This window comes from Somniosus microcephalus, chromosome 31 (genome assembly GCF_052327205.1).
Source record: "Somniosus microcephalus isolate GS21.2 chromosome 31, FLI_Smic_1.0, whole genome shotgun sequence".
Classification (NCBI taxonomy): Eukaryota; Metazoa; Chordata; class Chondrichthyes; order Squaliformes; family Somniosidae; genus Somniosus; species Somniosus microcephalus.
Window position 1 is genome coordinate 40,488,677 of NC_141017.1, and position 23,329 is coordinate 40,512,005.

A 23,329-nucleotide genomic window follows, 5' to 3' on the forward strand; every position below is an offset into this window, starting at 1 on the left:
CTGTACCTGAATGCTAACTTTCTGTTTCCTGTACGAGGACACCTAAATCTCTCTGAACACCAATAAGTTAATAATTTCTCACCATTTGAAAAATATTCTGTTTTTCTATTCTTCCTACCAAAGTGAATAACCTCACATTTCCCCACATTATACTCCATCTGCCACCTTACTGCCCACTCACTCAGTCTATCTGTATCCCTTTGCAGACTCTGTGTTCTCCTCACAGCTTACTGTCCCACCTAGCTTGGTATCATCAGCAAACTTGGATACATTACACTCGGCCCCTTCATCTAGGTCATTAATATAGATTGCAAATAGCGGAGGCCCCAACACTGATCCTTGCGGCACCCCACTAGTTACAGCCTGCCTCTCCTCCTTCCCCCTTTCCACTCCCCATTTCCCCTCTCCCTCCCTCCAATCCTGTAGGTCAATGGGGTTTTCAAGACTTGTCCTGGAAATGTGTTTTTTCAGGAATTGATGAAGGTTCGGAGAGCAGTGAGGAGAGTGAAGAGGAAAAGCCAAACGAAGAAAAAGAGGAGGAGGACGACGAGAAGAAATCTGCAGCCCCCGAGAAAAAGGAAAAGAAGAAAAAAGGTGAGGTTTGGAATCCTTTTTGTAGCTGCCGTTTCTCTTCCTGCCCTGTGAGTTTCTCGGTGTCGGGCGTGAGCGCGCCGTGCGTGTTTCTCAGGTCCCTGACAGTGCGAGTGTGTCGTGGAACGGTACAGGCAGGATTTGACACGCTGTCCCATCACAGAAAATCCTGTTCACCTGTCGAGTGATCCTGACTGTGTGGGCTCGAGGGAAGTTACATCTGACGATCTAACCTCGGGCTGTTCCTTGTTCCAAGCCATTCGTTCGCCAGTTTGCTCAATGTACTGCGTCTCCTGGGCAGCCTTGCAGCGAACCTGCAGAGCTCACTTGTGTCGGTGTGGGATCGATGCCGGAAAGCTTTGTCCAGAGAGCTCCAGCCCATAATGACAGCACCCCCACCCTGGGCCAGAAAGATTCCAACTCGGGATTGGCTGAACTCTGGATCCGGTGACTCGATCGGCCGAATGATGATCCAAGAGCCCAGCAACTTGCCAGTGCCGATCTGGGGCACATTCAGTTGCTAACAGAAGTGGGTGAGGTGTAATCAATGGCTTCTAATTTATCCAGGGTGCTGTACATGGGGGATACACTGCTTTAAACTGCAGCAATCGATAATCCAGGGGGCCTGGCTGCTTGGCCGGAGATCACCGACTCTCCCGCCAGTCTCTTGTGTGTTTGGAGAGACGAGGCACTGTGCTCTCACTGGAGCCATGATACTCACGCAGGTTTTTGGCCAGCACTGGTCACTGGTCAGGAGGGAGCACCCTGGCTGATTCCCCTCGCCCGAGGCTAGCTGGAGGGGTCAGTGCCCCTGGGTGAGATCAGGACACTCAGTGCAGGCCGGGGTTGGAAGCTGGGCCCTTGACTTTAATCTTTGCTAACCGAGTTCTAATTTGTAATTTGTGCTCCACACAGACAGCAGCGACGAGTCTGAATCCTCGGACGAAAGCGATATTGAATCTGAAGCCGCCTCGGCCTTATTCATGCTGGTGAGTTTCTCCGTCTAGAATCCAAACCCACTCCCCCGAGGAGTTCACTTGATCTTTAATCTTTGGTTTCTTTTTGTGTTAAAAGAAAAGAAAACTCCTCCAAAGAACTGGAGAGATTCGAACAGCAGCTCCCGCTGGGAACAGCCGTCCCAGCACCCCCACCCCGCAAAATCAGCACCTCGTCCACACTGAAAGCAGCTGCCAGCAAACTGGAGCAAGGTGAGGGAGCACACCCCGGTCACCGAGCTCACCCCGAGCCCACCCCGGTCACCGAGCTCACACCGACCTCACCCCGAGCTCACCCCGGTCACAGACCTCACACCGAGCCAGACCCCGGTCACAGACCTCACACCGAGGTCACCGAGCTCACCCCGGTCACAGCCCTCACCCCGAGCTCACCCTGGTCACAGCCCTCACCCCGAGCTCACCCTGGTCACAGACCTCACACCGAGCCAGACCCCGGTCACAGACCTGACCGAGCTCACCCCAGTCACAGACCTCACACCGAGGTCACCGAGCTCACCCCAGTCACAGCCCTCACCCCGAGCTCACCCTGGTCACAGACCTCACACCGAGCCAGACCCCGGTCACAGACCTCACACCGAGCCAGACCCCGGTCACAGACCTCACACCGAGCTCACCCCGGTCACAGACCTCACACCGAGCTCACCCTGGTCACAGACCTCACACCGAGCCAGACCCCGGTCACAGCCTTCACACTGAGCTCACCCCCAGTCACAGCCCTTCGCACCGAGCTCACCCCGGTTAGAGCCTTCTCACCGAGCCAGACCCCGATCACAGCCCTTCACACCGAGCTCACCCCGGTTAGAGCCTTCTCACCGAGCCAGACCCCGGTCACAGCCCTTCACACCGAGGTCACCGAGCTCACCCCAGTCACAGCCCTCACCCCGAGCTCACCCTGGTCACAGACCTCACACCGAGCCAGACCCCGGTCACAGACCTGACCGAGCTCACCCCGGTCACAGACCTCACACCGAGGTCACCGAGCTCACCCCAGTCACAGCCCTCACCCCGAGCTCACCCTGGTCACAGACCTCACACCGAGCCAGACCCCGGTCACAGACCTCACACCGAGCCAGACCCCGGTCACAGACCTCACACCGAGCCAGACCCCGGTCACAGACCTCACACCGAGCTCACCCCGGTCACAGACCTCACACCGAGCTCACCCTGGTCACAGACCTCACACCGAGCCAGACCCCGGTCACAGCCTTCACACTGAGCTCACCCCAGTCACAGCCCTTCGCACCGAGCTCACCCCGGTTAGAGCCTTCTCACCGAGCCAGACCCCGGTCACAGCCCTTCACACCGAGCTCACCCCGGGCAGGAGAGGAGGGGGTGGGGGACCCTGGGCAGGGGAGGAAGGGGGTGGCGACCCCGGGCGGGGGAGGAGGGGGTGGGGTCCCCGGGCGGGGGAGGAGGGGGTGGGGTCCCCGGGCGGGGGAGGAGGGGGTGGGGTCCCCGGGCGGGGGAGGAGGGGGTGGGGTCCCCGGGCGGGGGAGGAGGGGGTGGGGTCCCCGGGCGGGGGAGGAGGGGGTGGCGACCCCGGGCGGGGGATGAGGGGGGGCGGGGATCCGGGCGGGGGGAGGAGGGTGGCGGGGACCCCGGGCGGGGGAGGAGGGGGCGGGGACCCTGGGCGGGGGAGGAGGGGGGCGGGGGAGGAGTGGGGTGGGGACCCTGGGCGGGGAATTGTGTGTGTTTATGTTCTGGCGTTCTGTTCATTCCCAGGAAAACGGCAGGGCGGGTCTGCGGAAACTCCGGTGGCCAAGCGGCTGAAGATGGATGCAGGAGCGCAGTCAGCATCCGGAAAATCCACCCCCCAGCCGCAGTCCGGCAAATCCACACCGAGCAGCGGGTGAGTGGGAGAGCGCGGGGGGAGGGGGGAAGAGCGCGGGGGTGGGGGAGAGCGCGAGGGGAGGGGGGGAAGCGCGGGGGAGGGGGGAGCGCGGTGGGAGGGGGGGAGAGCGCCGGGGGGGGGGAAGGGCGCGGGGGGAGGGCGGAGAGAGCGCGGGGGGAGTGGGGAAGAGCGCGGGGGGAGGGGGGAAGAGCGCGGGGGCAGGGGGGGAGCGCGGGGGGCAGAGCGCGGGGGGAGGGGGGCAGAGCGCGGGGGGAGGGGGAAGAGCGCGGGGGAGGGGGAAGAGCGCGGGGGGCGGGGGATTGAGTGGGGATGGGGGGGAGGGGGATAGAGCGGGAGAGTGCGGGGGGGCTAGTGCGGGCGGTGGGGGATAGAGCGCGGGGGGGGGAGGGATGGGGAGGGGGATAGGGCGGGGAGGGGAGAGTGCGGGGGGGGCTAGTGCGGGCGGTGGGGGATAGGGAGGGGGATGGAGGGAGGGGGTTAGGGCGGGGGGAGGGGATAGGGCAGGGTTTGGATGGGTAGTGGAGAGGGAGGGGTGGGGGTGGATGGATCAGACATTGCTTTCCTGGTTAGTACCCTGAAGAGCTCGTGCGTTTCAGCAGTTGCGGTTATGAGGAAGGGCTCGGGGAGTCGGGCTGGTGTAGCTAGGATGAGCAGAGCTCGAGGTGAGTCGCTGGGTGAAGGGAAATTGTTCTCTGTAGTGAAAGGATCAAATGCCAGGTGTTTGGAGTCGGAGGGGAATTGAGTTATGGAATGTGTTCCCAGGGAAAGTCACTGATACAAACGAGTCAAATTGGGGTCAAGGGGGAATTGTGTGTGTTTCTAGAGAGAGAAGGAATTGAGTGATAAGGGGAGTGGTGGGGGGGGGTCCGTGAAAGGAGGGGGTGCGCTGTGGTGGGGGTTTGGTTTCTTGCTGAGGTGGTTAAATTGTTCGGGGGCAGCATTGCCATCGAGTGGGGTGCACACCGTGTAACCTCTGTGTGACCCTGTGTAGCTCTGTGTAACCCCATGTGACCCTGTGTAACGCTGTCCCCTCACTGCCCCCCGTGATATCCAGCTGACTGAGGACGCGGTGTGACCCCTGTGTAAACCTGTGTGACCCTGTCCCCTCGCTGCCCCTAGTGATATCCAGCTGACCGAGGACGCAGTGCGCCGATACCTGACCCGGAAGCCCATGACCACCAAGGACCTGCTGAAGAAATTCCAAACCAAGAAGACGGGACTCAGCAGCGAGCAGACGGTGAACGTGCTGGCACAGATCCTGAAGAAACTCAACCCCGAACGCAAGAATATCAACGACAAGATGCACTTCTTCCTGAAGGAAGGGAACTGAGAGCTGGCCGTGTGTGTATGTAGCTTTCTGTCCTGTCCGTGTGTAGAAGGGGTGATCTCGCGGGCGCAGTCTGTCACATTGTACAGAGTCGTGGTTGTTGTGCTCGGAGCCCAGCGCTGTCCTGTCCCCCTCCGATCCTGGGCTTTCAGTCACACCCAGGCTAATGGGGTGGGGGTGAGGGGGGTTTTACATGAAGTGAGTTTGAGGCAGGTTTAACCCAGCTAGGATGGGGTGCAAACTCACAGCACGAACCAGCCTCCAATTTGTCAGTCTGACTCGGGAGGGTGCGGGAAACGGAAAAATGTCACAGTGGTGCAGGGGATACTATTCTGGGGGTGGGGCATGTTAATGGATCCTTTACTCGGGATCTAACCCATTCTGTACCTGACTTGGGAAATCCCTCATCTCAATCAGGCACCAACATCCCAGAGGCCCTGCGGCTGTCAGTCACCGGGAGGACCCTGGATTCACACAGCTCGTGTGGCAGGGCTGGCAGCTGCCAATCTGCGGTGTTTCTGCAGCAGAGTGGCTGGGCAGACTGACCAGCAGAGGCTCCGATCCTGAATAGAATGAGACTGCACGATCCACACACAGGTTGAGGAACAAGATGTTTAATGTGAAAACTAAACTGTTTACAAAGCATTTTGTACCTTGCGGGTAGAATGGGCACCAACCCTTTCATTATTACAGATTTGACTGCAGCAAATCCCCCCTCCCCCCCCACCCCAAGCGTGAATCCGCAGATCCATCGCAGCCACAGGGAGCTGATGTATGGAAAGGTATCTGCCTAGAGGGAACAGGACAGTCTACACACACCAGCTCCAGCTGGCCAGTTACAGAGCAGCTGTGACTGAGGCCTGGGGTGGGGGGGGGGCGGAGTGATTTGGGGGGAGGGACAGGGCGAGACGGAATGAAACCGGGATATTCTTGTTATTGGGGATGGGCTGCTCTCTAAAGCCAGCACTGAGAGGTTGAGTGTTGTGTGAGGCGCGAGCTTGCCCCAGTGCTGGTTTTGCCAGTGTTAATCTTGTTCAGTGTCTGTGCTGATTGTGGAATGCCTCAGTTGTAATGTTCGGTTTGCTCCTGAGGCTGGACCTGTTCTCCAATAAAATGGCCAATGGTTTTTCATCCCAATTTGTTTTATCACTGCAGTCGGTGAGCCTGAAGTTTCAGCAGTGGGTGTGATGGGAAGACCGGGGTGGCCCCAGTGCCTCGATGTGTCAGTGTACACTGCCCCGGGGTGGAAGGTATTCCGGGGGGGCTCGCAGTGGTGTTGGTATGAGCATGACAATCAACTTCAGCAACCCTGGGCAGGGAGAAAACTGCCCTGGTCCTGCTCTTGATCACAATCCTGCTGGAATATGTGTGTGTGTATGTGTCTGTGTGCGCGAGTCTGTGCATGTGTCCGTGTGCGTGTGTGTCAGTGTGTGTGTCTGTGTGCGCGCGTGTGTCTGTGCGCGTGTCTGCGTGCGCGAGTCTGTGCGCGTGTATGTGTGTGTGTGACTGTCTGTGCGCGCGTGTGATCTTACAGCCATTGAATCACTTGTTAAAGTGCAGTATGGAGGCAAACATGCAGACTGAAAGATTCCGCAAACAGGAATGAAACAAATGACGGGGGAAATCTGATTCATTGATTTTGGTTGAGGGATGAATGTTGGCCAAGACACCAGGGAGAACTCCCCTGCTATTCTTCAAATTGTGCTGTGGTATCTTTACTGGAACAGTTGGATGGGGCCTCAGTTTAATCCCCCATCCAAAAGATGGCACCTCTGACAGTGCAGCGCTCCCTCAGTGAGAGAGAGGGTAATCCCTCAGAGAGAGAGAGAGAGAGAGAGGGGGGCGCTCCCACAGAGCGAGAGAGAGAGGGGGGGGGGGCACTCCCAGAGAGAGAGAGGGGGGGCGCTCCCAGAGAGAGAGAGAGAGGGGGGGCGCTCCCAGAGAGAGAGAGAGGGGGGGGGGGCACTCCCAGAGAGAGAGAGGGGGGGGGGCACTCCCAGAGAGAGAGAGGGGGGGCGCTCCCAGAGAGAGAGATGGTGGACACTCCCAGAGAGAGAGAGAGAGAGGGGGGGGGGGGCACTCCCAGAGAGAGAGAGAGGGGGGGCACTCCCAGAGAGAGAGAGAGAGGGGGCGCACTCCCAGAGAGAGAGAGAGGGGGGGGGCACTCCCAGAGAGAGAGAGAGGGGGCGCACTCCCAGAGAGAGAGGGGGGGGGGCACTCCCAGAGAGAGAGAGGGGGGGCGCTCCCAGAGAGAGAGATGGTGGACACTCCCAGAGAGAGAGAGAGAGGGGGGGGGCACTCCCAGAGAGAGAGAGAGAGAGAGAGAGAGAGGGGGGGCACTCCCAGAGAGAGAGAGAGAGATGGGGGACACTCCCAGAGAGAGAGAGAGAGAGGGGGGGGCACTCCCAGAGAGAGAGAGAGAGATGGGGGACACTCCCAGAGAGAGAGAGAGAGCGAGAGAAGGAGGGGGGCGCTCCCACAGAGAGAGAGAGAACGAGAGAAGGAGGGGGGCGCTCCCACAGAGGGAGAGAGAGAGGGGGGGGGGGCACTCCCAGAGAGAGAGATGGGGGACACTCCCAGAGAGAGAGAGAGAGAGGGGGGGAGCGCTCCCAGAGAGAGAGAGAGAGAGAGAGAGATGGGGGACACTCCCAGAGAGAGAGAGAGCGAGAGAAGGAGGGGGGGCGCTCCCACAGAGAGAGAGAGAACGAGAGAGAAGGAGGGGGGCGCTCCCACAGAGGGAGAGAGAGAGGGGGGGGGGCGCTCCCAAAGAGAGAGAGAGAGAAGGCAGGGGGGGGGCGCTCCCACAGAGAGAGAGAGAGAGAGAGGGGGGGGGGCGCTCCCACAGAGTGTGGAAACCAGGCACACTTTCATACTTTTATGATGGATCAAGTGTTGACTTCTTGAACAGGTTGAAGTGTTGGGTAAAGGAACGGGGGCTTGTGTCTGGAGTTGAGTGTTTTGTGCTGTAAATATAAGGGAAGAGTTGGGATGTTGACAAGCGAGGGGCCGATCAACCTCTTGAAATGTTTGAGATACCATCTTAATACCACAGACATGCTTCGAGTTAGTGACTGTTTGTGTTCAAAGCATTCCAGAGCCTCAGTGTCACCTGGACAGGCTGCTGACGGACTCCTGCACATCCTGAGCAAGGAGCTGCTACTGGTTACACAGGGAACTGCCTGGATATGGTGGGAGGCCCGTTAATCACCGCACTGCAATCCGCGCATTTCTCAAAACAAAGAGCAATATTTTTCCAGTAATGAAATTTATTTCAGGGTTGAAGGTTTTGGGCTGGACAACCACATGTCATTCTTTTCTTATTCCATCCCCAGCACTGCATTCCTGCTCTGCTGATCGGAGCATCTGGTAAATTTCAAAACACTGGCCTGGTAAATTTCAAACACTGGCGGCTTTCTGGCTGCACGTAATCACGCTGCAAAATAATATCCCTTTTTGTAAAAACAAAAATATCAGAGGTTTTACATTAAATATCAATTATACCAAAATATGATTCATCCCCTTCCCTCCTAAAGGAGCTGACTCTCACTGGGTACAGTTCTTCATACACTGACTCTCGCTGGGGTACAGTTCCACAGACACTGACTCTCACTGGGTACAGTCCCACAGACACTGACTCTCACTGGGGTACAGTTCCACAGACACTGACTCTCACTGGGGTACAGCTCCACAGACACTGACTCTCACTGGGGTACAGTTCCACACATACTGACTATCACTGGGTACAGTTCCACAGACACTGACTCTCACTGGGTACAGTTCTTCATACACTGACTCTCACTGGGGTACAGTTCCACAGACACTGACTCTCACTGGGGTACAGTCCACAGACACTGACTCTCACTGGGGTACAGTTCCACAGACACTGACTCTCACTGGGGTACAGTTCTTCATACACTGACTCTCGCTGGGGTACAGTTCCACAGACACTGACTCTCACTGGGGTACAGTCCCACAGACACTGACTCTCCTGGGGTACAGTTCCACAGACACTGACTCTCACTGGGTACAGTTCCACAGACACTGACTCTCACTGCGGTACAGTTCCACAGACACTGACTCTCCCTGGGGTACAGTCCACAGACACTGACTCTCACTGGGGTACAGTTCCACAGACACTGACTCTCACTGGGGTACAGTTCCACAGACACTGACTCTCACTGGGGTACAGTTCCACAGACACTGACTCTCACTGCGGTACAGTTCCACAGACACTGACTCTCCCTGGGGTACAGTTCCACAGACACTGACTCTCACTTGGGTACAGTTCCACAGACACTGACTCTCACTGGGGTACAGTTCCACAGACACTGACTCTCACTGGGGTACAGTTCCACAGACACTGACTCTCACTGGGGTACAGTTCCACAGACACTGACTCTCACTGGGGTACAGTTCCACAGACACTGACTCTCACTGGGGTACAGTTCCACAGACACTGACTCTCACTGGGGTACAGTTCCACAGACACTGACTCTCACTGGGGTACAGTTCCACAGACACTGACTCTCACTGGGGTACAGTTCCACAGACACTGACTCTCACTGGGTACAGTTCCACAGACACTGACTCTCACTGGGGTACAGTCCACAGACACTGACTCTCACTGCGGTACAGTTCCACAGACACTGACTCTCCCTGGGGTACAGTTCCACAGACACTGACTCTCACTTGGGTACAGTTCCACAGACACTGACTCTCACTGGGGTACAGTTCCACAGACACTGACTTCTCACTGGGGTACAGTTCCACAGACACTGACTCTCACTGGGGTACAGTTCCACAGACACTGACTCTCACTGGGGTACAGTTCACAGACACTGACTCTCACTGGGGTACAGTCCCACAGACACTGACTCTCACTGGGGTACAGTTCCACAGACACTGACTCTCACTGGGGTACAGTTCCACAGACACTGACTCTCACTGGGGTACAGTCCCACAGACACTGACTCTCACTGGGTACAGTTCCACAGACACTGACTCTCACTGGGGTACAGTCCCAGAGACAGTGACTCTCACTGCGGTACAGTTCCACAGACACTGACTCTCACTGGGGTACAGTCCCCAGACACTGACTCTCACTGGGGTACAGTTCCACAGACACTGACTCTCACTGGGGTACAGTCCACAGACACTGACTCTCACTGCGGTACAGTTCCACAGACACTGACTCTCACTGGGTACAGTTCCACAGACACTGACTCTCACTGGGGTACAGTTCCACAGACACTGACTCGCACTGGGGTACAGTTCCACAGACACTGACTCTCACTGGGGTACAGTTCCACAGACACTGACTCTCACTGGGGTACAGTCCCACAGACACTGACTCTCACTGGGGTACGGTTCTATAGACACTGACTCTCACTGGGGTACAGTTCCACAGACACTGACTCTCACTAGGGTACAGTCCCACAGACACTGACTCTCCCTGGGGTACAGTTCCGCAGGCACTGACTCTCACTGGGGTACAGTTCCACAGACACTGACTCTCACTAGGGTACAGTCCCACAGACACTGACTCTCACTGGGGTACAGTTCCACAGACACTGACTCTCACTGGGGTACAGTTCCACAGACACTGACTCTCACTGGGGTACAGTCCCACAGACACTGACTCTCACTGGGGTACAGTTCCACAGACACTGACTCTCACTGGGATACAGTTCCACAGACACTGACTCTCACTGGGATACAGTTCCACAGACACTGACTCTCACTGGGGTACAGTTCCACAGACACTGACTCTCACTGGGGTACAGTTCCACAGACACTGACTCTCACTGGGGTACAGTTCCACAGACACTGACTCTCACTGGGGTACAGTTCCACAGACACTGACTCTCACTGGATACAGTTCCACAGACACTGACTCTCACTGGGGTACAGTTCCACAGACACTGACTCTCACTGGGGTACAGTTCCACAGACACTGACTCTCACTGGGGTACAGTTCCACAGACACTGACTCTCACTGGGGTACGGTTCCACAGACACTGACTCTCACTGGGGTACAGTTCCACAGACACTGACTCTCACTGGGTACAGTTCCACAGACACTGACTCTCACTGGGTACAGTTCCACAGACACTGACTCTCACTGGGTACAGTTCCACAGACACTGACTCTCACTGGGGTACAGTTCCACAGACACTGACTCTCACTGGGGTACAGTTCCACAGCACTGACTCTCACTGGGGTACAGTTCCACAGACACTGACTCTCACTGGGTACAGTTCTACAGACACTGACTCTCACTGGGGTACAGTTCCACAGACACTGACTCTCACTGGGGTAGAGTTCCACAGACACTGACTCTCACTGGGGTACAGTCCCACAGACACTGACTCTCACTGGGGTACAGTTCCACAGACACTGACTCTCACTGGGGTACAGTTTCACAGACACTGACTCTCACTGGGGTACAGTTCCACAGACACTGACTCTCACTGGGGTACAGTTCCACAGGCACTGACTCTCACTGGGGTACAGTTCCACAGACACTGACTCTCACTGGGTACAGTTCTACAGACACTGACTCTCACTGGGTACAGTTCCACAGACACTGACTCTCACTGGGGTAGAGTTCCACAGAGACTGACTCTCACTGGGGTACAGTTCCACAGACACTGACTCTCACTGGGGTACAGTCCCACAGACACTGACTCTCACTGGGGTACAGTCCCACAGACACTGACTCTCACTGGGTACAGTTCCACAGACACTGACTCTCACTGGGGTACAGTTCCACAGACACTGACTCTCACTGGGGTACGGTTCCACAGACACTGACTCTCACTGGGGTACAGTTCCACAGACACTGACTCTCACTGGGGTACAGTTCCACAGACACTGACTCTCACTGGGGTACAGTTCCACAGACACTGACTCTCATTGGGGTACAGTTCCACAGACACTGACTCTCACTGGGATACAGTTCCACAGACACTGACTCTCACTGGGGTACGGGTTCCGACAGACACTGACTCTCACTGGGGTACAGTTCCACAGACACTGACTCTCACTGGGGTACAGTTCCACAGACACTGACTCTCACTGGGGTACGGTTCCACAGACACTGACTCTCACTGGGGTACCGGTCCCACAGACACTGACTCTCACTGGGTACAGTTCTGAGACCAGCTGACAGCGCAGGCTGGAGGTTAGAGCTCATACCACCTTGTTACCTGAAAAAGAGCAGGAGAGCTATAGTGATAGGGGATTCTATTGTAAGGGAATAGATAGGCGTTTCTGTGGCCGCAAACGAGACTCCAGGATGGTATGTTGCCTCCCTGGTGCAAGGGTCAAGGATGTATCGGAGCGGCTGCAGGGCATTCTGGAGGGGGAGGGTGAACAGCCAGTTGTCGTGGTGCATATAGGTACCAACGATATCGGTAAAAAACGGGATGAGGTCCTAAAAGCTGAATATAGGGAGTTAGGAGGTAAATTAAAAAATAGGACCTCAAAGATAGTAATCTCAGGATTGCTACCAGTGCCACGTGCTAGTCAGAGTAGAAATAGAAGGATATTTCAGATGAATACGTGGCTAGAGGAATGGTGCAAGGGGGAGGGATTCAAATTCCTGGGACATTGGAACCGGTTCTGGGGGAGGTGGGACCAGTACAAACTGGACGGTTTGCACCTGGGCAGGACCGGGACTGATGTCCTAGGGGGAGTGTTTACTAGTGTTGGGGAGGGTTTAAACTAAAATGGCAGGGGGTTGGGAACCTGTGCAGGGAGACAGAGGAAAGGGAAGCAAGGATAGAAGCAAAAGACAGGAAGGAGAAAAGCAAAAGTGGCAGTCAGAGAAATCAAGGGTGTAAATCAAACATGGCCACAGTAAATAATTCTAAAGGGGCCACAGTAAATAATTCTAAAGGGACTAAGAGTGTTAAAAAAACAAGCCTGAAGGCTTTGTGTCTTAATGCGAGGAGCATTCGTAATAAGGTAGATGAATTAGCTGTGCAAATAGATGTAAACGGAAGGCTGTTCTTGCCATGGAGGGAGTGCAGCGAAGATTCACCAGACTGATACCTGGGATGGCAAGAATGACGTATGAGGAGAGATTGGTTCGATTGGGCTTATACTCGCTGGAGTTTAGAAGAATGAGAGGGGATCTCATTGAAACTTAACAGGACTAGACAGACTAGATGCAGGAAGGATGTTCCCGATTGTGGGGGGGAGTCCAGAACCAGGGGTCACAGTCTAAAGATAAGGGGTAAGCCATTTAGGACCGAGATGAGGAGGAATTTCTTCACCCAGACGGAAACGTGGCTCAAGGATGGCCAAGACTGGGAACTCAACTTCCAGGGGTATTCAATATTCAGGAAGGACAGGCAAAAAGGAAAATAAGGTGGGGTAGCATTGCTGGTTAAAGAGGAGATTAACACAATAGTAAGGAAGGATATTAGCTCTGATGATGTGGAATCTGTATGGGTAGAGCTGAGAAATACCAAGGGGCAGAAAATGTTAGTGGGAGTTGTATAGAGACCCCCAAACAATAATGCTGAGGTTGGGGATGGCATTAAACAGGAAATTAGAGATGCGTGCAATAAGGGCACAGCAGTTATCATGAGTGACTTTAATCTACATATAGATTGGGCTAACCAAATTAGTAACAATACTGTGGAGGAGGAATTCCTAGAGTGTGTACGGGATGCTTTCCTAGATCAATATGTTGAGGAACCAACTAGAGATCAGGCCATCTTAGACTGGGTATTATGTAATGAGAAAGGATTAATTAGCAATCTTGTTGTGTGAGGCCCCTTGGGGAGGAGCGATCATAATATGATAGAATTCTTCATTAAGATGGAGAGTGAAGTATTTGACTCAGAGACTAGGGTCCTGAATTGAAATAAAGGAAACTACGATGGTATGAGGCGCGAGTTGGGTAGGATTGATTGGGGAATGTTACTTAAAGGGTTGATGGTGAATAGGCAATGACAAACATTTAAAGATCGCATGGATGAACTACAGAATTTGTTCATCCCTGTTTGGAATACAAATAAAATAAAAAAGGTGACTCAACCGTGGCTAACGAGGGAAATTAGGGATAGCATAAGATCCAAGGAGAGGACTATAAATTGGCCAGAAAAGCCAGCAAACCTAAGGATTGGGAGCAGTTTAGGATTCCGCAAAGGAGGACAAAGGGATTAATTAAGGGGGGGAAATAGAGTATGAGAGTAAGCTTGCAGGGAACATAAAAACTGACTGACTGTAAAAACTTCTATAGATATGTGAAGAGAAAAAGATTGGTGAAGTCAAGCGTAGGTCCCTTGCAGTCAGAATGATGGGAATTTATAATGGGGAACAAAGAAATGGCAGACCAATTAAATACATACTTTGGTTCTGTCTTCACAAAGTGGGACACAAATAACCTCCCAGAGATGTCAGGGAACATAGGGTCTAATGAGAGGGAGGAACTGAATGAAATCAGTATTTGTAGGGAAATGGTGTTAGGGAAATTGATGGGATTGAAGGCCGATAAATCCCCAGGGCCTGATAATCTACATCCTAGGGTACTTAAGGAAGTGACCCTAGAAATAGTAGATGCGTTGCTGATCATCTTCCAAAATTCTATAGAATCTGGAACAGTTCCCATGGATAGGAGGGTAGCTAATGTCACCCCACTATTCAAAAAAGGTGGTAGAGAGAAAACGGGGAATTATCGACCGGTAAACCTGACATCGGTAGTGGGGAAAATGCTAGAGTCCATTATAAAAGATGTAATAGCAGAGCACTTGGAAAACAGTGACAGGATCGGACAAAGTCAACATGGATTTACAACAGGTAAATCATGCTTGACTAACCTAGAAGTTTTTGAGGATGTAACTGGTAGAATAGATAAGGGAGAACCAGTGGATGTGGTGTATTTGGACTTTCAGAAGGCTTTCAATAAGTTCTCGCATAAGAGATTAGCGTGTAAAGTTAAAGCACATGGGATTGGGGGTAAGGTACTGACTTGGATAGAGAACTGGTTGGCAGACAGGAAGCAAAGAGTTGGAATAAACGGGTCTTTTTCCGAGTGGCAGGCAGTGACTAGTGGGGTACCGCAGGGATCGGTGCTGGGACCCCAGTTATTCATAATATATATTAATGATCTAGACGAGGGAACTAGATGTAATATCTCCAAGTTTGCAGACGACACAAAGCTGGGTGGGCGTGCGTGCTGTGAGGAGGATGCAGAGAAACTCCAGCATGATTTGGACAGATTGGGTGATTGGGCAAATGCAGTATAATGTGGATAAATGGGAGGTTATCCACTTTGGTGGCAAAAACAAGAAGGCAGATTATTATCTGAACGGCAATAGATTGGGAAAAGGGGAAGTGCAATGAGACCTGGGTGTCCTTGTGCACCAGTCGCTGAAGGTAAGCATGCAGGTGCAGCAAGTGGTTAAGAAGGCAAATGGTATGTTGGCCTTCGTAGCGAGAGGATTCGAGTACAGGGGCAAGGATGTCTTGCTGCAGTTGTACCGGGCCTTGGTGAGATCACACCTTGAGTATTGTGTGCAGTTTTGGTCACCTTATCTGAGGAAGGATGTTCTTGCCATGGAGGGGTACAGCGAAGATTCACCAGACCTGGGATGGCAGGAATGACGTATGAAGAGAGATTGGGTCGATTAGGCTTATATTCGCTAGAGTTTAGAAGAATGAGAGAGGATCTCATTGAAACTTATATAATTCTAACAGGACTGGACAGACTAGATGCAGGAAGGATGTTCCCGATGGCCGGGGAGTCCAGAACCAGGGGTCACAGTCTAAGGATAAGGGGTAAGCCATTTAGGACTGAGAGGAGGAGGAATTTCTTCACCCAGAGAGTGGTGAACCTGTGGAATTCTCTACCACACAAGGCAGTTGAGGCCAATTCATTAAATACATTCAAGGAGGAGTTAGATATATTTCTTAAAGCTAAAGGGATATGGTGAGAAAACAGGGACAGGGTACTGAATTTGGATGATCAGCCATGATCTCATTGAATGGCGGAACAGGCTCGAGGGGCCGAATGGCCTACTCCTGCTCCTATCTTCTATGTTTCTCTGTTCTCCCACAGCACTCGGTGCCTCTACACCTGTGCACAGAGGAGTGGCGAGTAACAGGTGCTGTAACCTGTTGGTGCTCTGCTCCCCTCCCTCCCTCTCTCTCTCTCTTGAGCCAGTTGAGGCATCAGTGTGCAGCGTGTGGTGTTCCTCGGTACAGGGAACGGTCGCAGGCTGGAGGAGAGGTGTCCGGGACGGACGGGACAGCCAGGAAGTGTCTAATGAGGGAGGTTGTGGGCTACATGTGCTGATTGCTGTGCGGCCCTGCTCTGAGCTCCACCATAGCCCAGGCAGCTGGAATTCTTCAGCTATCAGAGGATTAGCGGGGATTAGGCGCTGACACTGAGCGGTGGAGGATTGATGGGTCTGTGCCCCCGTGTCGTGCTTTCTGAATAACGGGGCTGTTTACTTCAGCACTCGCTCCCAGCACCCCGAGTAACCCTTCAGGTGCTGTGAGCATTTGCTGAGCAGTGAGAAAGCAGAGACTCTGATCCCCACGGGCTTTCTACAAGTGTATTATTAAAGGACAGCAGCAGAACCAAATACTGAGTGATTTTACAAAGCTGATTCATAGAACTCGGCAGGTAACCTGCCCAACAGTGCGGTACGAAGTCACACTGAACTGTTTCAGGCCCCGGTCTGTGCTGGGTTAGCTATTCTCAGCACCTGCGGCTACACCTTGGGCTGGGATCCCTTGGTTAGAGGAAAGAAATGGCCCTGCTGCAAAATGGGAATGCGGTTGTTTGGTGAGGTGAGGACAGGACCAACTTCGGTCTCATGGCACTCAAACCAGAGGGATGGACATTAGGGTGAAGATCCAGAAAATGGACAGAGAGTCAGTGTGTGTGGAACTGTACCCCAGTGAGAGTCAGTGTCTGTAGAACTGTACCCCAGTGAGAGTCAGTGTCTGTGGAACTGTACCCCAGTGAGAGTCAGTGTCTGTGGAACTGTACCCCAGTGAGAGTCCGTGTCTGTGGAACTGTACCCCAGTGAGAGTCAGTGTCTGTAGAACTGTACCCCAGTGAGAGTCAGTGTCTGTAGAACTGTACCCCAGTGAGAGTCAGTGTCTGTAGAACTGTACCCCAGTGAGAGTCAGTGTCTGTGGAACTGTACCCCAGTGAGAGTCAGTGTCTGTGGAACTGTACCCCAGTGAGAGTCAGTGCCTGTGGAACTGTACCCCAGTGAGAGTCAGTGTCTGTGGAACTGTACCCCAGTGAGAGTCCGTGTCTGTGGAACTGTACCCCAGTGAGAGTCAGTGTCTGTGGAACTGTACACCAGTGATGGTGGAGCCCAGCACATGAGTGCAAAAGACAAAGCTGAAGCATTTGCAACGATCTTCAGCCAGAAGTGCCGAGTGGATGATCCATATCTGCCTACTCCCGAGGTCCCCACCATCACAGAAGCCAGTCTTCAGCCAATTCGATTCACTCCACGTGATATCAAGAAATGGCTGGATACAGCAAAGGCTGTGGACCCCGACAACATCCCAGCTATCGTGCTGAAGACTTGTGCTCCAGAACTAGCCGCGCCTCTAGCCAAGCTGTTCCAGTACAGCTACAACACTGGCATCTATCCGACAATGTGGAAAACTGTCCAGGTATGTCCTGTCCACAAAAAGCTGGACAAATCCAATCCAGACACTTACCGCCCCATCAGTCTACTCTCAATCATCAGAAAAGTGATGGAAGGTGTCGTCGACAGTGCTATCAAGCAGCACTTACTCACCAATAACCTGCTCACTGATGCCCAGATTGGGTTCCGCCAAGACCAACTCGGCTCCAGACCTCATTACAGCCTTGCTCCAGACGTGGACAAAGGAGCTGAATTCCAGAGGTAAGGTGAGAGTGACTGCCCTTGACATCAAGGCAGCATTTGACCGAGTGTGGCATCAAAGAGCCCTAGTAAAACTGAAGTCAATGGGAATCCGAGGGAAAACTCTATGAAAGAAGAGATGAAAATCCATTAACATTTTTGATTATACTGGTTTTAGTACTTTGACCGGTGTCACATCTGCAGGTAACTTCGCTTCGGGTTCTGCATCTTTTCTGTGATTGAAGAATTCCAGCCTGCCGTGATCTGCTCCTTGAGCCGTGCCATGGTCTGGTGCTGTGCCGCGGTGTGGAGCCGTGCCGCGGTGTGGTGCCAAGACTTGGTGTGTAGTCGTGCCGTGGTGTGGAGCCGTGCCGCGGTCTGGTGCCGTGACTCAGCCTGGTGCTGTGCCACGGCGTGGAGCCATGCCTCGGTCTGGTGCCGTGCCGCGGAGCCGTACCTCGGTCTGGTGCCGTGCCGCGGCGTGGAGCCATGCCTCGGTCTGGTGCCGTGCTGCGGTGTGGAGCCGTGCCTCGGCGTGGAGCTGTGCCTCGGTCTGGTGCCGTGGTGTGGAGCTGTGATCTGCTCCTGAAGCTGTGCCGCGGTCTGGAGCCGTGTCTGTTACCGTGCCGCGGATCTCTGCGCGGGGCCAGGATTGTGTACGTTTGAGGTATAAATGTTCAGTGTGTGTGTGTGTTTGGGAAGAAGCTTGAAGCTGGTGAAGTTTGCGATCTCCAGCCCCGAGCAGTGGACTCTCCAACTGAAAAGGCTGGTTAATATTCAGAGTGCTCCGGCCCCATGTACTGTGTCTCTGAATTGAAGGTGAATGATCCGATCCCTCTGTATCTCACAGACGACGCTTCCTTTCATTGAGTTTCCAGTCCCTGTCTCTCTGGGCTGGTTACCTGGGTTTCTGATGCTCTCAGTCCCTGTCTCTCTGGGCTGGTTACCCGGTTTCTGATGCTCTCAGTCCCTGTCTCTCTGGGCTGGTTACTCGGGTTTCTGATGCTCTCAGTCCCTGTCTCTCTGGGCTGGTTACCCGGGTTTCTGATGCTCTCAGTCCCTGTCTCTCTGGGCTGGTTACCCGGGTTTCTGATGCTCTCAGTCCCTGTCTCTCTGGGCTGGTTACCCGGGTTTCTGATGCTCTCAGTCCCTGTCTCTCTGGGCTGGTTACCCGGGTTTCTGATGCTCTCAGTCCCTGTCTCTCTGGGCTGGTTACCCGGGTTTCTGATGCTCTCAGTCCCTGTCTCTCTGGGCTGGTTACTCGGGTTTCTGATGCTCTCAGTCCCTGTCTCTCTGGGCTGGTTACTCGGGTTTCTGTTGCTCTCAGTCCCTGTCTCTCTGGGCTGGTTACCCGGGTTTCTGATGCTCTCAGTCCCTGTCTCTCTGGGCTGGTTACTCGGGTTTCTGATGCTCTCAGTCCCTGCCAATGCTGCTTATTCCCAAACCCTAGCGGGCATGAGAGACGACCCAGACTGCCCAGTCCGATATATCTGTGCTCAATCGAGCTCGGCTCTGGGGACGGGCTCTGTCCCGTCACTGTGTCACACTGAGTGCACTGGCTCCACACTGGACCCACACACCGGACCACCCACACACTGGACCCTCCCTCCGCAGGGATCCCCATCAGTCCTGGTCCTGTGAGCACTCTGTCTAAACAAACCATCCACAATCTCTTTATGGTTTTTCTAATCTTCCCTCGCACTGATTCCCCTGCCTGTAATGTTTGAGCGCTCACCCCCCCCCCCCCCCCTTCTTGTTTCTGTCTGCAGTGTGCATGTTTTCAGCTTGTGGATCAGGTGTGCTGTCTCGGTGCTGGAACACACACTGGAACTGCCTCATAAATCTGGGTCTCGGTGCAGACAGCGGGCGGGCTCCTGTCAGAAAGGTATTGTGAAGCCAAGCATTGAACTCACGCGGTCACCCTGCACTCGGATCCTGCAACAACTGACCACAGAAATCAGCAGAAAACGTCAGACCTTCGCCTGATTTATAGAGATTCCAGTATTTATAGATTCCGGTATTTCCTATTTGGCTATAATGGGAATTCCTTCCATTCTTCTCAGTTTTCCTGCATATTTGTGGGTTGGCGGAGTTATTCCTGTTATTACGGGAAGGGGGCTTTGCAATATTGATTATCTCGCGCGGATTGTGAAGTAGTTGAATAATTGTGAGGCAAAGCGGTTTTGTTTTAAAAAGTAATTGAAAAGTGGTGGGGAGAGGGAGTTCAGCAGAACATTGGCTCTTTATTTGGTTAATTTACCTGCCCAGGAAGGAGTGTGAGCTTTGACCTTTGAGCGCTCTAAAATTAATAGATCCGATAGGCAGCACCTCATGAGGGGTGTTTGAGTGTGAGTGTGTGCGAGTCTGAGTGTGAGAGGGGGAGCGCGCGCGAGAGAGAGAGAGGGGGAGCGCGCGCGAGAGAGAGAGGGGGAGCGCGCGCGAGAGAGAGAGGGGGAGCGCGCGCGAGAGAGAGGGGGAGCGCGCGATGAGGGGGGAGAGCGCGCGCGCGAGAGAGGGGGAGCGCGCGCGCGAGAGAGGGGGAGCGCGCGCGCGAGAGAGAGGGGGAGCGCGCGCGAGGAGAGAGAGGGGGAGCGCGCCCGCGAGAGAGGGGGAACGGGAGCGAGCGAGAGAGGGGGAGCGCGAGAGAGAGAGAGAGAGGGGGAGCGCGCGCGCGAGAGAGAGAGAGGGGGAGCGCGCGCGCGAGAGAGAGAGGGGGAGCGCGCGCGCGAGAGAGGGGGGGGGAGCGCGCGAGAGAGAGAGAGGGGGAGCGCGCAGCGCGCGAGAGGGGGAGCGCGCGAGAGGGGGAGCGTGTGCGAGAGAGAGGGGGAGCGCGCGCTGCGCGCAAGAGGAGCGCGTGAGGGAGAGGGGGAGCACGTGCGAGTGTGAGGAGCGGAGCATGTAAGTGAGGGGAAGCGCGCGCGAGAAGAGGGGGAGCGCGCGCGCGAGAGAGGGGGAGAGCGCGCGCGAGGGAGGGGGAGCGCGAGAGAGGGGGAGCGCGCGAGAGGGGGAGCGTTGTGCGAGAGAGAGGGGGAGCGCGCGCGCGCAAGGGGGGAGCGCGCGCGCCAGAGGAGCGCGTGAGGGAGAGGGGGAGCACGTGCGAGTGTGAGGAGCGGAGCATGTAAGTGAGGGGAAGCTGCGCGCGAGAGAGGGGGAGCGCGCGCGAGAGAGAGGGGAGCGCGAGCGCGCGCGAGAGAGAGGGGGAGCGCGCGAGAGAGGGGGAGCGCGCGCGCGAGGGAGGGGGAGCGCGCGGGAGGGGGAGCGCGAGGGAGGGGGAGCGCGCGCGAGAGGGGTAGCGCGCGCGAGAGAGGGAGCGCGCGAGAGGGGGAGCGCGCACGCGCGTGCAAGGGGGAGCGCGCGCGCGCAAGAGGAGCGCGTGAGGGAGAGGGGGAGCACGTGCGAGTGTGAGGAGCGGAGCATGTAAGTGAGGGGAAGCGCGCGAGAGAGGGGGGAGCGCGCGCGCGAGAGGGGGAGCGCGCAAGGGGGAGCGCGCGCGAGAGAGGGGGGGAGCGCGCGCGAGAGAGGGGAGCGCGCGCGCGCGAGAGAGGGGGGAGCGCGCGCGCGAGAGAGGGGGGAGCGCGCGCGCGAGAGAGGGGGGAGCGCGCGCGCGAGGGAGGGGGAGCGCGCGCGCGAGGGAGGGGGAGCGCGCGCGAGGGAGGGGGGAGCGCGCGGGAGGGGGAGCGCGCGCGAGAGGGGGGGAGCGCGCGCGAGAGAGGGGGAGCGCGCGAGAGGGGGAGCGTGTGCGAGAAGGGGAGCGCGCACGCGCGCGCGCAAGAGGAGCGCGTGAGGGAGAGGGAGCACGTGCGAGTGTGAGGAGCGGAGCATGTAAGTGAGGGGAAGCGCGCGAGAGAGGGGGGAGCGCGCGCGCGAGAGAGGGGGAGCGCGCGCTGCGCTGCGCGCGCGCGAGAGGGGTAGGGCGCGCGCGAGAGAGGGGGAGCGCGCGAGAGGGGGAGCGTGTGCGAGAGAGAGGGGGAGCGCGCGCGCGCGTGCAAGGGGGGGAGCGCGGCGCGGCGCCAGAGGAGCGCGTGAGGGAGAGGGGGAGCACGTGCGAGTGTGAGGAGCGGAGCATGTAAGTGAGGGGAAGCGCGCGAGAGAGAGGGGGAGCGCACGCGCGAGAGGGGGAGCGCGCGCGCGAGAGAGAGGGGGAGCGCGCGCGAGAGAGGGGGGAGCGCGCGCGAGGGAGGGGAGCGCGCGGGAGGGGGAGCGCGCGCGAGAGGGAGGGGGAGCGCGCGCGCGCGCGCGAGAGGGGTAGCGCGCGCGAGAGAGGGAGCGTGTGCGAGAGAGAGGGGGAGCGCGCACGCGCGTGCAAGGGGGAGCGCGCGCTCGCGCGCAAGAGGAGCGCGTGAGGGAGAGGGGGAGCACGTGCGAGTGTGAGGAGCGGAGCATGTAAGTGAGGGGAAGCGCGCGAGAGAGGGGGGAGCGCGCGCGCGAGAGGGGGAGCGCGCGCGCGAGAGGGGGAGCGCGCAAGGGGGAGCGCGCGCGAGAGAGGGGGAGCGCGCGCGCGAGAGAGGGGGGGAGCGCGCGCGCGAGAGAGGGGGGGAGCGCGCGCGCGAGAGAGGGGGAGCGCGCGCGCGAGAGAGGGGGAGCGCGCGCGCGAGGGAGGGGGAGCGCGCGCGCGAGGGAGGGGGAGCGCGCGCGAGGGAGGGGGAGCGCGCGCGAGGGAGGGGGGAGCGCGCGGGAGGGGGAGCGCGCGCGAGAGGGGTAGCGCGCGCGAGAGAGGGGGAGCGCGCGAGAGGGGGAGCGTGTGCGAGAGGGGGAGCGCGCGCGCGTGCAAGGGGGGAGCGCGCGCGCTAGCGCGCAAGAGGAGCGCGTGAGGGAGAGGGGGAGCACGTGCGAGTGTGAGGAGCGGAGCATGTAAGTGAGGGGAAGCGCGCGAGAGAGGGGGGAGCGCGCGCGAGAGAGGGGGAGCGCGCGCGAGAGGGGGAGTGCGCAAGGGGGAGCGCGCGCGCGAGAGGGGGGGAGCGCGCGCGCGAGAGAGGGGGAGCGCGCGCGCGAGGGAGGGGGAGCGCGCGCGCGAGGGAGGGGGGAGCGCGCGCGAGGGAGGGGGGAGCGCGCGGGAGGGGGGAGCGCGCGCGAGGGGGGGAGCGCGCGCACGCGAGAGGGGTAGCGCGCAGCGCGTGAGAGGGGTAGCGCGCGCGAGAGAGGGGGAGCGCGCGAGAGGGGGAGCGTGTGCGAGAGAGAGGGGGAGCGCTGCGCGCGCAAGAGGAGCGCGTGAGGGAGAGGGGGAGCACGTGCGAGTGTGAGGAGCGGAGCATGTAAGTGAGGGGAAGCGCGCGAGAGAGGGGGGGAGCGCGCGCGAGGGGGGAGCGCGCGCGAGAGAGGGAGCGCGCGAGGGAGAGGGGGGAGCGCGAGCGCGTGAGGGAGAGGGGGAGCGCGTGCGAGTGTGAGGAGCGGAGCATGTAAGTGAGGGGAAGCGTGCGAGTGTGAGGGGGGGAGCGCGCAAGTGAGAGAGTGTGAGGGAGCGCGTGTGTGAGTGAGTCTGAGACTGGTGACAAGTGTGCATGTGGGAATTTTAAAAAGTGCTAACCTCTTCCTGGAGGAGTTGAGCCTCTCACCTGTCCTACTATCAGTTTATATGGCTCAGTGTCAATCTTTATTTGGTGAAGCTCCTTCGGACATTTTACTCTGTTAATGGCGCTATATAAATGTAAGTTGTTTTTTGGGGATCAAGTGGCTG

The 23,329-nt window shown here is 56.8% G+C and overlaps 1 protein-coding gene across 1 annotated transcript in view; it reads left to right on the forward strand.

The window, feature by feature from the left end:
- Nucleotides 1–5,914, forward strand: part of gtf2f1 (general transcription factor IIF, polypeptide 1) — a 24,657-nt gene extending 18,743 nt beyond the window's left edge. The window contains 7 exon segments of the mRNA XM_085971908.1: nucleotides 472–594; nucleotides 1,507–1,584; nucleotides 1,666–1,715; nucleotides 1,717–1,748; nucleotides 1,750–1,799; nucleotides 3,330–3,456; nucleotides 4,579–5,914. Of these exon segments, the coding sequence (XP_085828034.1) occupies nucleotides 472–594; nucleotides 1,507–1,584; nucleotides 1,666–1,715; nucleotides 1,717–1,748; nucleotides 1,750–1,799; nucleotides 3,330–3,456; nucleotides 4,579–4,789 (671 nt within the window). The 3' untranslated portion in view covers nucleotides 4,790–5,914.
- The last annotated feature ends 17,415 nt before the right edge of the window (nucleotides 5,915–23,329 follow it).